The sequence below is a fragment of the Columba livia genome, chromosome 5 (assembly GCF_036013475.1).
Source record: "Columba livia isolate bColLiv1 breed racing homer chromosome 5, bColLiv1.pat.W.v2, whole genome shotgun sequence".
Lineage (NCBI taxonomy): Eukaryota > Metazoa > Chordata > Aves > Columbiformes > Columbidae > Columba > Columba livia.
Genome location: NC_088606.1, coordinates 6,935,582 through 6,951,269, shown reverse-complemented (window position 1 = coordinate 6,951,269; position 15,688 = coordinate 6,935,582). Strand labels below are relative to the sequence as shown.

Below are 15,688 nucleotides of genomic sequence, written 5' to 3'. Positions count from 1 at the left end.
TGTTGTCTGAATAGATACAAACTTCCTTTCTGTGCCAAAATCTACCTGTATCCCTGCCTCTCCCCACTCATCAACCAATAACTCATCAACACTAATCCAGAATGAAGAGGCCACAAGTATCAAATGCATATTGGCCCCTGATGATAGCCAGTGATTTTTGACGTATCTGCCTTTGGTATTCCTGTAATAAATAATAATAAACAGAAATTAACTTTAGTCATTAGATGTATGGAATATTTAACATAGGTTTCAGTCAAGATGTCACTCCAGAAGTCTGTGTTTTCAGAACTGATGAGCCAATGCCAGTTCCCACGTGGGTCACTGACCGCTCGGTCTCAAACTCCAGCTGTTGTTTTTAAATTACCCCAGTTGGACTATAGCTACAACATGGGGATATGCAGGTCAATTACTAAATCAATACATCAGAGTAATACAAATGGGGAGGGAGAATGAGCACCACACTTATTAACAGACGGGGGGCACGATCCCACTATTATTTTAAGCAGTGGCAAAATCTCCCTAGGGCTGCACAGGAAAACAATTAATCCTTTTCTGATTGTCTTGTCAAGAGGAACAGGGAATCTATTACACAACTCTGGGTGGCCTATTTACATACGGTCAAGTATAAAGGAGAGTAAAGTGCCCCAGACAAACTTGTAAAGGCCAATTAGTGGGAAAAAAATCACAGGAAAATACTTCAAAGGAGCTTTTTTGTGGTCTTGGTTGTATTTAGATTCTTTAAAGTTCCTGAAAAGATACAGCAGGTCAGAAAGCTCAAAGCTGGAAGGACAAGTAAGACCTACAGCCCTGAACAGCTCGGACGACCAGAGATTTGTTACCCCTGTAGTGATGCTGAGACCCAGTCAGACGGGCTGGACCCCTCTGCTGCGGTTGCACTGCAAGAGCTGGTCCCATCATCCAGCCATCACCCCCATCTCCAGGTCAGACCCCGGCTCTCAAGCGAATCCTTGGGCCATCCGCCAAGATTATATTTCAGCGTACTTCACCAAAATGCCTTTGAGGGTCTATAATCACAGTTTATGTGCGGCAGAGCAGAGAAGTGAGCCCAGGTCACAAGTTTTAGGTTTGGCCATGGGAATTGCTTCTTCATAGGAGCAAGCAGAAAAAGAAGCAGGGGAGAAAAAGTTGTCTTCTTCATTTCTTTTTTTTTTTTCATCTCTGGCAGGAAAGAGGAGGATGAGTCACACCTGACATTACAACAGGCAGCGTTAGGAGCTTTTGTTATGAAGCAAATCCAAGCCTGCATGCTGCGTACTGAAACAAGAAGCTAATTTCAACCCATTTGAAAGAGAAAGGTAAAAGAGCTAATGACTATGATGAATTTAGCTTTGGCAAGGTATATAGAGATGGCTTTAGTTTTCTTTTACAGATAATTATTCAGAAGCATGGGAATGTTACTGTGGGGAAAAGTAACACTTCAGGAATGAGTGCGATCAATGGACAGAAGAGATTAAAATCTCTGGGAAAGCTGTTTGAGAATTAAGAGGCAAAGAGTAAGAGGCAGCGTGTTACAGAGATGGATATGCAAGCTCAGGCAAAGGAGGTAACAAGGCAATCTGCAGTGAAGCACAGCCTTGTCACTTCACCACAGTGTGCATTTATGGCAAAAAGGGTCTAGAGAACAGATCATTTAAAACGGCAGAACTCCTACCCAGTTGGGAAATGACAGGCTCCGGAGTTCTGCTTTTGCTGCAGAGGAGCCAATGAGGAAATGCAAGATGAAAGCGTTTCTAAAAAACAAAATAAAGGAAAAATGTGTACACAGATCCAGCATAGAGCTTCATAGAGAGATTTAAATATTGGCCTCACTCTGACAGCCAAAGCTTAATCAAAATGTGCAAGAGGATTTATGGAGCCTGATTACTCTGAAAAGATGCCAAGGGAATAATTTATTGGCAAATTTGAGGGCATTTTTAATATCTGCCTTTGTTAGGTGCCTCAGCTCTGAAGATAAAGCAGTGAGATCATCTACTTCCCTCTTTGATTTCAGCGAGTCCACCATTGTGGTGTTCCTTTTCATCTTTGTCTAAAAAATACTCACAGCATCTGGTTCATTCAGAAACACGTTCATTCTGGCTATTCCAGCACTGCATGTGAAACAGTTATCCACCTTTTTCTGTCCCTTGGAAAGAAAGAACCTGGCTCAGATCTGTAGAATGCAAATGCAAAGGAGAGACACGTGCCTTGGGCAGAGTGACATAAAGATGTAGGTACCTTGCACCACCAGCATTGGGCAGCCTCGTTTCACACCTTAAGTGTTCAGGAGAGGACGGGGCAGCACAAACGGGGGGTTTGTTCTGGCTCACACAGCGGCCAAACTGACCGCCCAGGATCTAGGGAGAAGGTGAGGCACAAAGGCAGCAGGAAGCACACGTGGATTGCGCTTGGATGTGCCAAGCAAAGCACAGCCCAGGTATTCTGAGTCATGTGCTGCTTGCTGCAGCATGCAGGGAGGGTGCAGACACCCACCGCGGTATCTGAGCTGATGACAGCCCGTTCTGACCTCCCAGTATTCAGGGGTGTTTGACCCCAAGCAAGTGCTGTGTATGAAGAGAACAAACTTCTCTGAAGTTCAGAAGACCTCAACCTCCAGGCTGATGTCAGGGGTGAGCAGCTGCAGCAAGGAGGCAGCTTGGACCATCCAGCTCTCTCCTGAACTTGGACGTCCCCGCCAGCAGTCTAAAACCAGCCCTTTCCCCTCCATTCTTCTGTCACGGCAAACTTCGCTTTGATTACGCTAAAAACCTGCTTCTAAGTCTATCTGCTGTAAAAACCGCAGCCTCTGTCTACTCTCCTCATTAACGGCATTTTCAAGTTGCTTACAGCAGTGCAGTCAGTCTGGTTCAGCCCAGAGCACTCACCATCCAGAAAGCCTTCCACAGAATCACAGAATGTCAGGACTGGAAGGGACCTCGAAAGCTCATCCAGTGCAATCCCCCCGCCAGAGCAGGAACACACAGATGAGGTTACACAGGAAGGTGTCCAGGCGGGTTTGAATGTCTGCACAGAAGGAGACTCCACAACCTCCCTTGGCAGTCTGTTCCAGGCTCTGTCACCCTCATTGTGAAGAAATTACTTCTCATATTTAAGTGGGACCTCCTGTGTTCCAGTTTGCACCCATTTCCCCTTGTCCTATCACTGGTTATCACCGAGAAGAGCCTGGCTCCATCCTCATGACACTCACCCTTTACATATTTATAAACATTAATGAGGTCACCCCTCAGTCTCCTCTTCTGCAGCTCCAGAGCCCCAGCTCCCTCAGCCTTTCCTCACACGGGAGATGCTCCACTCCCTTCAGCATCTTCGTTGCTCTGCGCTGGACTCTCTCCAGCAGTTCCCTGTCCTGCTGGAACTGAGGGGCCCAGAACTGGACACAATATTCCAGATGTGGTCTTTCTGAAAATAAGCCACAGCACAGGCAAGAGGGGTCCTGACCGAGGCTTTGAGCAACCTTGGTTCAATCCCCTTAGGCTGAGTAGTTCACTCCTCCCGCAGTGCAGCTCAGTGTTCACTTTGCTTTCTCTCCTTCTGCTGGGCCTGGCTGGAGTGCCCCAGGGAAATGTATTTTCTGTATCACTCTAATCTTGTTTCTTCTCAACCCATTACAGTAAATTCGTGCAGCACAGCCCGAGTGTCCAAGGACTCTGCTGGAGCTGTTATTCTGCACCCAGCCAGACTGGACTGCCCTGTGCTCTGACCACATGGGTTGTCACAAATTCCTCAGAATGTCTTCAGAATGGCAAGAAGCAACCACCCAAACTCTGTACTTCCCAGGAAGCCCTGGATTTAACTCACACATCCACACTTAAACATAATAATCAAATTTATCTCTCATTAGGAGCCATCACTCTCAGTTCCTGAGAAGCAATGGGCTTGCTTTCATCAGAAGTAGCAGTGGTAGATTTAGTTTTTCTCATTAAGTATCACTTGCAAATGCAGGGAAGAAGAAAACCCAGACATACATACACATACTTTCCCCACTGCTATCCAACTTTTTTCTACGTATGCATATGGATACACAAAGCATTTCTACAATTCACTACCAGTGCCCTCTTGTTTTAAGGTAGAACTGGCTCACATTTTGAAGTAATATCCACAGGCTTCCACCCAGCAACTCAAGAGAAATTGCTGGTGGAGCACTACTCATTATATTAAGTACCTTCTGGGGAAGTCCCTTGTGTCTGATGGTTACCCAAGTGACTGAGGGACCTAAGGCGGCTTCATATGCGCTCTTCTGGGCAGCCAAGGAATGACAAACTTCTGTAGAGAGTTTTGAGTGGCTTTGTTAATTAACAAGATTAAAATTAGCTGAGCTGTTGTGGAAAGGCCCCCATACCTTTCTCCCACTGAAGATGAAGTGCCTGGTTGCTGTCTGCACTGCAACATTCCTGAGACCTTTTCTTGCTCTCCAGAAAAACCTGTGTGTGCTGCCTCCTGGCAAAGGGGGATAAGTTACACTGCTGGAAAGCCATCGGTATTGAATATCACCATGTGGGCTAGCCGTACAAACAAGCCAAAAAACCTAAGAAACTAAGTAGAAAACCCAGAAAAGTTTCTGGGTTTCAGTCTGTGATGTGGGCTGACAGGAACAGGAAAAGAGGATTCTCCTTTGTAGATCAGGACTTCTAGATGAGGCTTCAAGGCTGTCTGTAGGCAAAGGGGATTTAAACCATAGCACATTTAGCCATTCCCCCTCCAGCTACTCCTGAGAGCCATGGAAGCCCCTTCCTGGCTGTTAGCAGAAGTTGGGAAGGAAATCCCAGTTTTCCCACCTTGTGCTCTAACAGCCAAAAATGAGTCCATAAATCACAGGTCATCAGAGCAGGACCAGGCTCCTGCTGACCCACAGAGCATCACTATCGCTGAGGTCAAGTCTGAAGCACTGATTCGCAGACACAACAGCCCCTTGATGTTAACAGGGCAGACCAAAGCAGATTTTAGGCAAGTCAGCAAGAGCAAAGTCTAAAGATAGGGATGTGGTGGGGACTATGTGTTAGATTTTAGTGGTGTTGTTGGGGCGCAGAGGGTACCGGGGTATCTGGAGGGGAGAAGTGAAGCAGCAGAGTTCACTAAACCAGAGTATTGGCCTTTTGAGTCAGCGTCACTTCCAGGCTATTATTCTCTAGAAAAATAGATCAAGTTTATCTTTTGCATGTTTGGCACCATGTTGCTGACATCATTTGTCTCCAAAATACAGGTCATGTTTGCTCTCAGCTGAGCAATCTCACCTTTCAACCCCTTTGCACTAATCCACCAGTGTTTGGATTCCCTGTGCTGTTCCACCTGGGCTGGGTGGGAGTGCAGGGTGCTCAAACCACAGCCAAGCTCCTTCTCACCTTCCTCTCTTCTTGCCCAGTTTATTTTTCACGTGAAAACCACTTGGAGTGGGACATAACCGGACTCCCAACTCCAGTAACGTTTTCTTCAAAATACATGTTTTTAATCTGCTGCAGGGAGAACAGGTTTTAGTTTCATTTGTGTCCCTAAAATATCCAGCTACAAATGGGGTTGTCTAAGCTTCACTTTTGGAACGGGGATTTCGGTGAGGCCAGAAGTGTTTCAGAGCTCACATTAAGCCTGGAGGTTGGCACACAAATGCCAAGGAACACCCTCGGCTTCAGCAGAATCAGCTGTGCCAGGAGGTCAGAAATGCAGGGTGCAGAAGGCAGAGTAACGCTAAAGGCTTCCTTGGGAGAAGCTGATTTCTAGCCCCTGCTGTTAGCTGGCTCTGAGAGTGAAAACAGCTAAATTGCAATTGCACATCCAAGTTTCCAAACCTCTGAGCCAACCATTGCTACTTCAGATCATCAGTCCATGGAGTGACTCAATAGGCTTAGTCCTTCTCTCCTCATCTGAAACCAGACTTGGAAAAGAAAATCCCTGCAGCTTTCCCTGTGAATTTGCTTCCCATTACACCATCGACTTTTGAGATCCGATTTTCACTGTCTCTCTTCATTCTCCCCTTTGGCTAAGCCTGACTGTGAGCAAGACAGTGTGATTGGATTGCATTTGAGAAAGTCATACATGAAGTGAAGGAAACACGCTGCCAAAATACCATCCCCACTTACGGGAAATGAGAGGATTGTATTTCATTTCGCAGTTCACTCAGCTGAGTCCCAAAGCCTCTGGCTGCCTGGAAAGCCACCCTCTTTGCTAGAACACATTTTGTCAGTGACAATTTACAAACTCAGAACTCGGACATGCTGTAACAAAGCAATTTCCTGCTGCACTCACATCGTAAAAGATCTGATGCAGCAATCTCTGCTCTCTGCATGCTCACAACATTTCTCTTTCACAGTCTCTTCATCATCAGACACCAGTGACTCTGTCAGCTGATGGCCAAGAGTATTTGAAAGAATTTCTTTTAAAGACACAGACCCAATAGCTCCTCTGACATAAACTCCTTGTGACTGCATTCAGGTAGGGCTATGGAGAAACTTTTTTGGAGGGGCAAGAAAAATCAAAGCAAAACTTACATTTAGAATGAGCTGAAGTTGTCTGAATCTGTTCAACAGCAGTTCTCCTTTTCTGCACTTTTTTTATGCTTCCAAATCCACGCCCAGTTTAACTTGCTCACACAAGCAGGGAAGACCTCAGTTTGAGACCTTTCCTCCCGACTGGAACCATCGATTCCCAAATTCCCCAGTGACACACTCAGCCGGGACAGGTACACAAGTGAGGTTTTCTACTTCCCTCCTCTGGGAGTATCGACTCCAGCAAAATCCTGCTGATTGACACCGATTTAGCTCTGCCTTACTCCTTCCCCAGCTCTTGAGGGAAAACATCAAGGACAAAAACACATTAAAAAGGGAAATAGATAAAAACTTCTTTTTTTTTTTTTAGAGCAGATATTTCTGCTTTCAATTTTAAACAAGGTCCCAGGCCACTGAGGTAGTTTTTGTTTACCTTGGTACCAGCACTCAGAAACAAGACAGGAACACCCAGAGACCTAAGTGAGGTCCTAAGGATGTATTTTGGTTATCATCAGGAAACCGTAAAGATTAACAGCTTGCAACCTTCAGAAATCCTGTGGTTTCTGATGGTGGGGAAATTGGTGAAGCACAATTATGGTACATGAAAGCAAAACAAAATAACAACACCTGTGAAGTGGGTCCTAAAACCTACTGTCCTTGTTTAGAATGAAGCTCTTCCTGAAGGCAAACAGATCAAGTGCTTTCTAAACCTGGATCTATCCATTCATAGAGCATCTCTAAGCACCTACACCTAATTGCATCTTCCTGGCAGAAGAATTTGCTTTTCATTTCAGAGCTTTGTACCACTCAAGACTAAGCGAATCCTCACTAGTCCCATTCAAGGTTAGGGGCCAGAACTTTTAATGAGGGGATTATCCAGTTATTAAGGCTATTAAAGCCTTAGCCTGCAACACAAGAGACCCCAGCTTTAATTCCCTGGTCTTCCATAGGCTTCCCATACCATGTAATTACTAATAATCACTTATATCACTGCAGTAGCTTAGTGCTCTGATTTTCCAGAGCTCTTGATATCATGGGTTAGAAGGCACTGCTACAGTTGTGAACCAGGGAGTTCAAGTTCAATATTGGACACAAGCACGGTAGTGATTGGAAGATGCTTATGTGGTACTAATGCTGTATCTGAGAGAAATACTGTTAGCATCAGAATTTCATGAGGAAAAAAAAAATGCATATTTAGCAGCTAGAAAATCACCTGTCTTCCTTCATAATATAGACACAAGAGAATAAAAAAGCCAGGTTCCCCACTCTGTGTTATACCAACACCCAAAAATACCAACTAAACATTGTCAGTACATTGCAAATATAGTAGCTCAGCAGTGATCACATTTGTTATCATTCAAAGGAAATCAAAGTGTGTGGGTTTCTTCCATTTTAACCTAGAGGCCCAGACAATCTCATGACAGGATGTTTCTGTTAAAGCCAACATGCTCTGACGCATCTACAAGCTCAGGATACGAAAGGGAAGAGGAAACAAGGAGCATTTCTAGTGAAGAACTCTTGAACCCCAAAGCAGCTACTATGACGCTGCAGAAATTCAGGCTGTAGCAAACTACCACTAGTGCTGTAAAATGATGCAAAAGTCACCTCCAGGCAGCAGCCACACAGAGAACAGAAACACTGAAGAAATGAAGGTCCAGTAAAAATTTCATTTGCAACTACGCACTAGTTAATCACAAAGTTCCTGTTGATGCCTGAAATTTCAGCCTTTTCCCCAAAACAGACATCTGATAGCACAGTGCCTCTCTTGAGCAGCATGTGTGCGTTTCAGAGAGGCAGTTTTGTTCTCATTTGGGTTTCAACAGAAACACGTGATACAGCAGACAAGCAGAGTGGCTGGAGAGGAGACCTTTTCCAGGCAAGTAATTGGCACTTGTTAAATTGACTGTGCAGTTTTGGAGACGCTTGGTCAATCTCTATTTAAATTCTGAGCTCCTTCCTCAGTTCTGACCCTCTTTCTTCAGCGCATCTCATAGTGCTGCTGCTTGTTAATCACAGAAGGAACCCACTGTTAGAAGTTGGGCTCTGCACATGGGCTAGAGCAACCCGGGGTTAATGCAGCTTGCGCTGGCTGTTTCTATAGGTTCCTATCAGAATGAGGAAAATAAGCATTCCATCAATAAGAGCCTAAAACATAAATCATATTTTATTATACCCCAAAATTCCTGTTACGCTGATCGTGTATCTGACCACATTTTACCTTCATCTCATACTTCTGTCAGATACCTGCAACAAATTCACTCTGCTATTACTTGTCACTGCAGCAGATAAATTGGCTCAGGCACTCAAGAGTCCCCATCCAACGACAGGAATGCTGCTCCAGGAGCTGCAGTAAGTTTGAATTTCATATTTCTCATTTTAAATATGCTGCAGGTTATTTACAAAACCCAAGAGTGCCTTCAGCATGACAAATGAGAACTCCCGAGCACAACCTGTTTCAAAGCACAACCCGTTTCAAAGCACAACCCTTTCCCTCCTCAAGAAGTGGGTTTTATTCTTAGTTGATTTCTGTTGAATTTATTAGATGCGTTTTCAGCTACAAAAAGTAATTGCTCAGTCTATACCCAACAGAAACATTTCAGCAGAAAACTTCCACATTCTTGCTACTAAAGATCTGATGAAAACAAACTGTCCTCTTTCGTTTTAAATGGTCCCATCATTCATTAACCCATTTCTGTGAGTCAGTGCTCCACAAGTTCTTATAAATTACTATCTTATCCAACTACTTCTTTGGCCCTCTATTACCACACTAGTCAGTAGTATCCAGTCTTAAAAGCATCTTTGTTCACAATGCTTTAGCAAGGTAAGGAAATACTCCTCCTCTCTCCAAAGGGTGCTTAAAGATACTAAGTCATTTGGTCAGGGGCAGTAGTAAGTCAGTGGCAGAACAGCCAAGTTAGGTCTTCTGACTCCGGGGTTAACACCTTTGTCATTTAATCACCTTTTCATTCATTACAGTAAAGCCAGGGAGTTCCAGTGCACCGGGCACTGTTTGTACATGAACAGCCTGACATCTTAAAAAGCTTCATTTTCATGCCACAGGCAAAGAAAGTTGTGAGGCACGTGGATAAGAGAGCTCCTGGGAAAATTCAGGAATACATGGTAGAACTAGGCAGGACTAGGTGTAGCCAGCAACAGCTCTCCTCTAACCATTTGCTGTACAGCCCCATTGTTTTTCTCCCAAACACACAAAAATCAGAAAACTGTCTTTGTATGCAGGCAGACGACAATCCCTGGGTGTGCCTGGTATTATCAACAGTCAGAACAAAGTATTATCATGAAGACTTCACTTCTTCACCACTCCAGCCACATGGAAGTCATATGGTCACTACTGATTAAATACCGTGTATCAAATACTGCTTCTGTTCTGGAAGATGACCATATATTGTGCTGGTTTTGGCTGGGATAGGGTTAAGTTTCTTCCAAGTAGCTGGTGTAGCACTGTGTTTTGGAATTAGTATGAGAATAATGTTGATAACACACTAATGTTTTAGCTGTTGCTTGAGCAGTCAGAGACTTTTCAGCTTCTCATAGCAGCCTGCCAATGAGAAGGTAGGGAGTGCACAAAAGGCTGGGAGGGGACACGGACAAAACAGCTGACCCCAAGTGACCAAAGGGATACCCCAACCATATGATTTCATGCTCAGTATAAAAGGTGGGGAAAGAAGAAGGAAGGGAGGGAATGTTCAGAGTGATGCTCTGAACTAACTGTTACAGGTGATGGAGCCCTGCTTTCCTGGAGATGGATGAACACCTGCCTGCTCGTGGAAAGCAGTGAATGAATCCTTTGTTCTGCTTTGCTTGTGCGTGTAGCTTTTGCTTTACTTATTAAACTGCCTACCTCAACCCACAAGTTTTCTCACTTTCGCTCTTCTGATTCTCTCCCTCATCCCACTGGAGAGGAGTGAGCGAGAGGCTGCGTGGTGCTTAGCTGGGGTTAAACCACGACAGTTGTAAATCATTAAGTCAGAAGGGGAATACCCAGACACATAGACATGTACACACTTTGCTTGCCAAGTTGGCTGCTGAACTGTATAAAGGACATAACTATGCAAACACACCTAAGTGTGGCGGGATTTCTTTTTTTCTGTTTACCCTTAAATCCAAGATAAGAAAAAGGTCAGGGTAACTGTGATTTCTGAGTGCCCATAAACCAGCCCTGTTGGGTTTTTTTTTGCTAGATCCAGGCTGAAGAAAGACAGGACAGAGAAAAGCAAAAGGCCAGCAGAACTCACTGCTTTGAGGATTGCCACTGCGTCCTGCTGGAGCCACGTTGGGTAGACGACTTCATCGTTCAGAATGGCCTCGAAGAGGTCGTCCTCGTTCTCCGCCTCGAAGGGCGCATGACCACACAGCATCTCATACAGCAGCACGCCCATGGCCCACCAGTCCACGTCAGGGCCATACAGCATCTCTTGCAGGATCTGAAGATGACATGGGAAAGAAATATCAACCCTGAAGCTTCTTAAATAGAGCAGGGGAAGAAAAAGGATTTGGAAACATTAATGCAGAAGTTCTTGCTACATCCTAACAGCACTCTCTCTACTAGTCTGGCTGTATGTCCAGGAACACAGAGGTGATCTCAAGCTGGGAACCCCCAGAGCAGTACAAAGGTACATCAGATGCATTAAACAAGGGCCAAACTAACTTGGCTGCTCACAAGGTGTCCTGGGAAACAAACCTTTAGAAATTATGCCAGGGTTTAGCAGGAGGAGAAGGGACATTTTAGCAAAATGAGCTGAGCTCAGAAGTGGCAGAGCAGCCACATGTGGGAGTTTGCACCACTGTTTCCTTGTCTCTGGGAAGGAAACACTTACCCAGCCCCAAAGACAAGGCTTTCAGCTGGAGTGAGGAAGGAGGACAAGTGTGTGCAAAGGGCACAAACACCAACTATAGACAACAATTCAGTGGTCTTGAAGATGGATCTGAAACCTTGTCATAACATCTGGCAGCATCTGGAGGGCATCTGTTCCTTAAAGAGGTGTTTGTTAATTTTGTAGTCAGATTGGGGAATGATAGGGAAGGAGACGAAGCAAAAAAAGGATCTGGAAGATGAAGAAGAATTCAATCTCCTTTGAAATCAAACTGGGACAGTATGTGCCTGTTAAGATTTTTGCAGCTTTGCGTCCATTTTTCACCTCACATTTCCTAAAGAAAAATATAGGCTTATCTTGGTGCCTGTAGCAGATGAAAATTCAGTAATGTTTTGCTTGCACAAGGGACTGACACTACAAGCATGCACCAACAATAAACCTTGTACCCAGCAGTCAAATAAGGTGTAGGTAAAGACACCAGAGAGTACACTTGCTGCTCCAAAGCTAAGGTATGTTTTTCATATTGTAACCAAGTTTTCCTGGCCAAAAGAAAGGTTTCCTATACCTCTGGAGCGATGTAGTCTGGTGTACCACAGAAGGTGGCTGTGGTAATGCCATCGTGAATGCCTTCTTTGCACATTCCAAAATCTGCCAGCTTGCAGTGGCCCTCGTAGTCCAGCAGCACGTTGTCCAGCTTCAAGTCCCTGCAACGAGAATTGTTCATCGAGTCGCTACATGCTTGCAGCAGCCTCAGCACAAGTAGAGGCAGCGTCCCAGACCTCAGCAGCTTAATCTGTAAACTGGACAAGCCTCATCATCATAAAAAAATAAACAGAAGTCATGCAGGAGGGGTTTTCTTTTGCTTCATCACTTACAAAAGGGAGGGAAGAACAAACATCATTCTGCCAAACTGCATTTAATATGGGCAGGTGCTACACGAGTTTGCCCACACGGCTTTCCAAACACACCGCAAGCCTGGCTGGTAGAGCTCTTGCTCATTTAGCTCTGGGACTCACTGGGGCAGAGGTTGGTGTCAAATTGCGTAAGGAGGTTATGATGCAGCAAAATGAACACACCACATGGGATGTGCTCTGATTCAGCAAATCATCGTGCTGGTAGCTCGCGATGAAGCTGAGGAGGTGTAAAAAGCCTCTTCAGAGGGGCAGCAGATCCCCTCTTCTCCTGAGGTTTGGGGGGTTAGATCCCAGACTTCCCTGGATCTGAGCAAGCCTGACTGATAAACCCCACCTGCAATGTTATCCGAGCTGAAAAGAAACTCCCTGTCAACACCACATGCACAAGGTGAACCTTCAGCCAGCATGGCATGCCTCCACCATAAGGCAAAGTCTTAAAAGTCCTCCCAGGTGTATGGATTGTATCAGGACTGCACTAATGTAAGAAGAGTACGGCCCCTGTAGGGCTCATGGCAGTGGGCACCTCCTTGTCACTATCACAAGAGACCCGCAGCCAAATGCCATTCTGTACAAGCTGCAGAAAGGCACATTTTCCAGTACATGACCTCTAACAGCCCAGGAGCTCCTCATCAAAAGCAGCGCCGCCACAACGACAGGGCCCTAACAAAGCTTATCAGCTTGCCTGACCTTGAGATTGCCCCAGGGAACAGCCTTCAGTCAGCAGTGCTGTCAGGAATGTGACCAGAAAGCACGGGGTCATCTGCAGACTTGGGCAATGCCTTCCTGAAAATACCGACCAGCTCACAGCACATCTGGCTTTTCAGCTGCCAGACAAGCTATGGGCAACCTCACAGATGGAGGAAAGGAGCTGCGATGGGAGCTCTGTGCAATACAAATAGGTCACGTTCCTTTTTTGAACCATCTCAGGTATTGGCCCTAAAGTTGCACAGAGCCCTCACAGCAGCTCTGGGGCAGGGAAGTGTTGCTATTGCTATTTTAGTGAAATGGATGACAACTTACAGGCCTAGACAGGCTACTTTTAAGATCATTCAGATGCCCAGTTAAGGATCAAATAACTAAATACACCTATGGGTCTCAGAGCCCTCTATGCTAGAACTTAGAGTCATTTTACCTTCTGGTTGGACATTTATTGCCCTGGGAAGGGAGAGTAATGGGGAGGGTGGTAACATAGCTGGTGGCATGACCATATCAATATGAAAACCTGTGGGAGAGCCAAAACCTGTATTCAGCTTGATCCTGTTCATCAGCCTCCTATGACCTTAAAGAGAAAATCAGGTGGTCAATTGCTGTGGTTTGCATTGGCATTTCTACAGCCCACACCACCCCTGGAAGCCTCTCTGGGGCTTGAGACAGCTCTCCCTCAACTTCCCTCTTGCAGTGGAAAGATCACTGACGCATTGTGCTAGATAATCAGAGCCACATCCTGTCCTGAAGAGAAAAGACAAAGCATTATTAGCCTGCTGAATGGATGGGACAGCAAGGGGTAGAGGTTAAGAGATTTGCCCGTGTTCCCCAGAGCCAAGACTAATCAGCAGCTTCCTGAGTTCCAGCTCTGGATCTTTAATAACAAGATCATACATCCTCTCTCTGACTTTAACATGGCATTGCAACGCAAGCCAGCAGAAACCCCTCTATAATGATGCTGCCCTTCCCAGCAGGCCCACCAGCTACTGGTGGCCGGTGAAATCTGTGTGCTGAGGACAGTCCCCATGCCTGTCTTACGCTCCAGAGTTTGCTCTGGGTGGGATGCTCATCAGAAGACAGTTCTTTTTTCCCTTTCTGAGATTCAAAAATGGCTGCTAAGGCATCTGGGCAAAGGCGCATCTTGGAAGGGTTTTAGACGAGCACAGTGAGAGGCATTGTACGTGCTCGCCCATGACACTACACCTTCAGCAGCAGTTTACAGCCAAAGCTCCTGTTGCTCTTCCCTGTGGTTCCTGGCAGAGCAGGGAAGCCCTCCAAGCATGAAGGCAGGCCTTGTTTCCAGGAATCTGCAATGATGTGCTTGAAACGCACAGTTTAATCTTGGCTCAGTTTTAAATGCACCAAACACCTTTTCAGCCCTGGGCAGGCCTGACTGATGGAGGGTGCCCCTAAAGGTGGGATTGAAGGGGAATTTTAGTGAACCTGTTTGGAGATACCCCTTCAGACTTCCCCTCACTCCCCTAAACATCCGCCACATCCTGGCATGCTTTGGGAATACCTCAAAATACACCTTATACCCGAGCCAGCAGAAACACAGTCACGTACATTGAGTGAGAAGGTTACAGTCCCTCATGGAGGGCCTGAGGATCAGAGGCAAGACACAGCTACGAGGCAGGGCCAGCTCTGCAGACCAGCTCACCAGGCACCGGGCCACTTCTCAACCTCTGCCCCACAGGACAGGCTGCAGAAAGCCCAAAACCCCTGCCAGCTGTATCACATGCAATGCTCGTCATCAGGAAGGCAGGAGCTTCTGCAAGTGCAAGTCCTTTCAGTACTTAAAATGGGCCAATAAGAAAGATGGGGGCAGACTTCTTAGCAGGGACTGTTGTGATAGGACAAGGGGTGATGGTTTTAAACTAAAGGAGAGGAGATTCAGGCTGGAAATGAGGAAGAAATTTTTTACACTGAGGGTGGTGAGAGCCTGTCCCAGGTTGGCCAGAGAGGTGGTGGATGAACCATCCCTGGAGACATCCCAGGCCAGGCTGGACGGGGCTCTGAGCAACCTGAGCTGGTGAAGATGTCCCTGCTCATGGCAGGGGTGGCACTGGATGAGCTTTGAAGGTCCCTTCCCACCCAAACTATTCTATGATTTTATGAAGAGCACTCTGTGCTTGCTGCATCCTCCCAGAGAGCCTCTGTGTATGTAATAGACATTAAATTTTAAACCTCTTGCTGAGCGAGTACAGTTTTAACTACCCAAGGCAAACCTCCAGCCCTTTGGCTTCTCTCTACTGCACGTTAAACCCATTACGAGTGACTGTTGTCTCCTGCAGTTGAGATACCACCTTCTCCTGACTTCTTTCCAGCAACATGAAATCCAAAACTTGCGTTTTCTATTTTCACATAACCTGAAACAGGAAATTAATCTGCTCTCACTTGCTCAGGTGCTCTGGCCACATGCAGACCATTTTAGAAGAGGACCTCCCATGACCAAAAAAGACTTCTCAATGCTCTTTGCTTGGCAAGGCCACAGAAGATGGCCTCACACATCCCTCCTGGAGCAGGCCTAGTGGGTCGGGACAGTGACAGGCTCCGCCACGCGGTTCCTCTGGAGCCTGCTCCTTCCAGCTGCCCCGTAAGATAAATCTCTGGGAAAGCTGTGGTTTGGTCTCATGTTTAATCATTTGTCTCAAGCGATCGCAGCAGCTGTAAGCTCTGTACTAGCTGCTCGATGTTGACAGGTCTCCCCACGCGTCGTACCCCATGAACCAGCACAGCCACA

General features: G+C 46.0%; 1 protein-coding gene across 3 annotated transcripts in view; it reads right to left on the bottom strand.

Moving 5' to 3' along the window:
• PRKCH (protein kinase C eta) overlaps positions 1-15,688 on the bottom strand; it is a 121,473-nt gene that overhangs the window by 10,000 nt on the left and 95,785 nt on the right. For all 3 annotated transcript variants that reach the window (XM_021292786.2, XM_065065840.1, XM_065065841.1), the window contains 2 exons: positions 11,892-12,030; positions 10,748-10,936 (listed from right to left, as the gene is read on the bottom strand). In XM_021292786.2, coding sequence (XP_021148461.2) covers positions 10,748-10,936; positions 11,892-12,030 — 328 coding nt within the window. The remainder of the gene's footprint in view (positions 1-10,747; positions 10,937-11,891; positions 12,031-15,688) is intronic.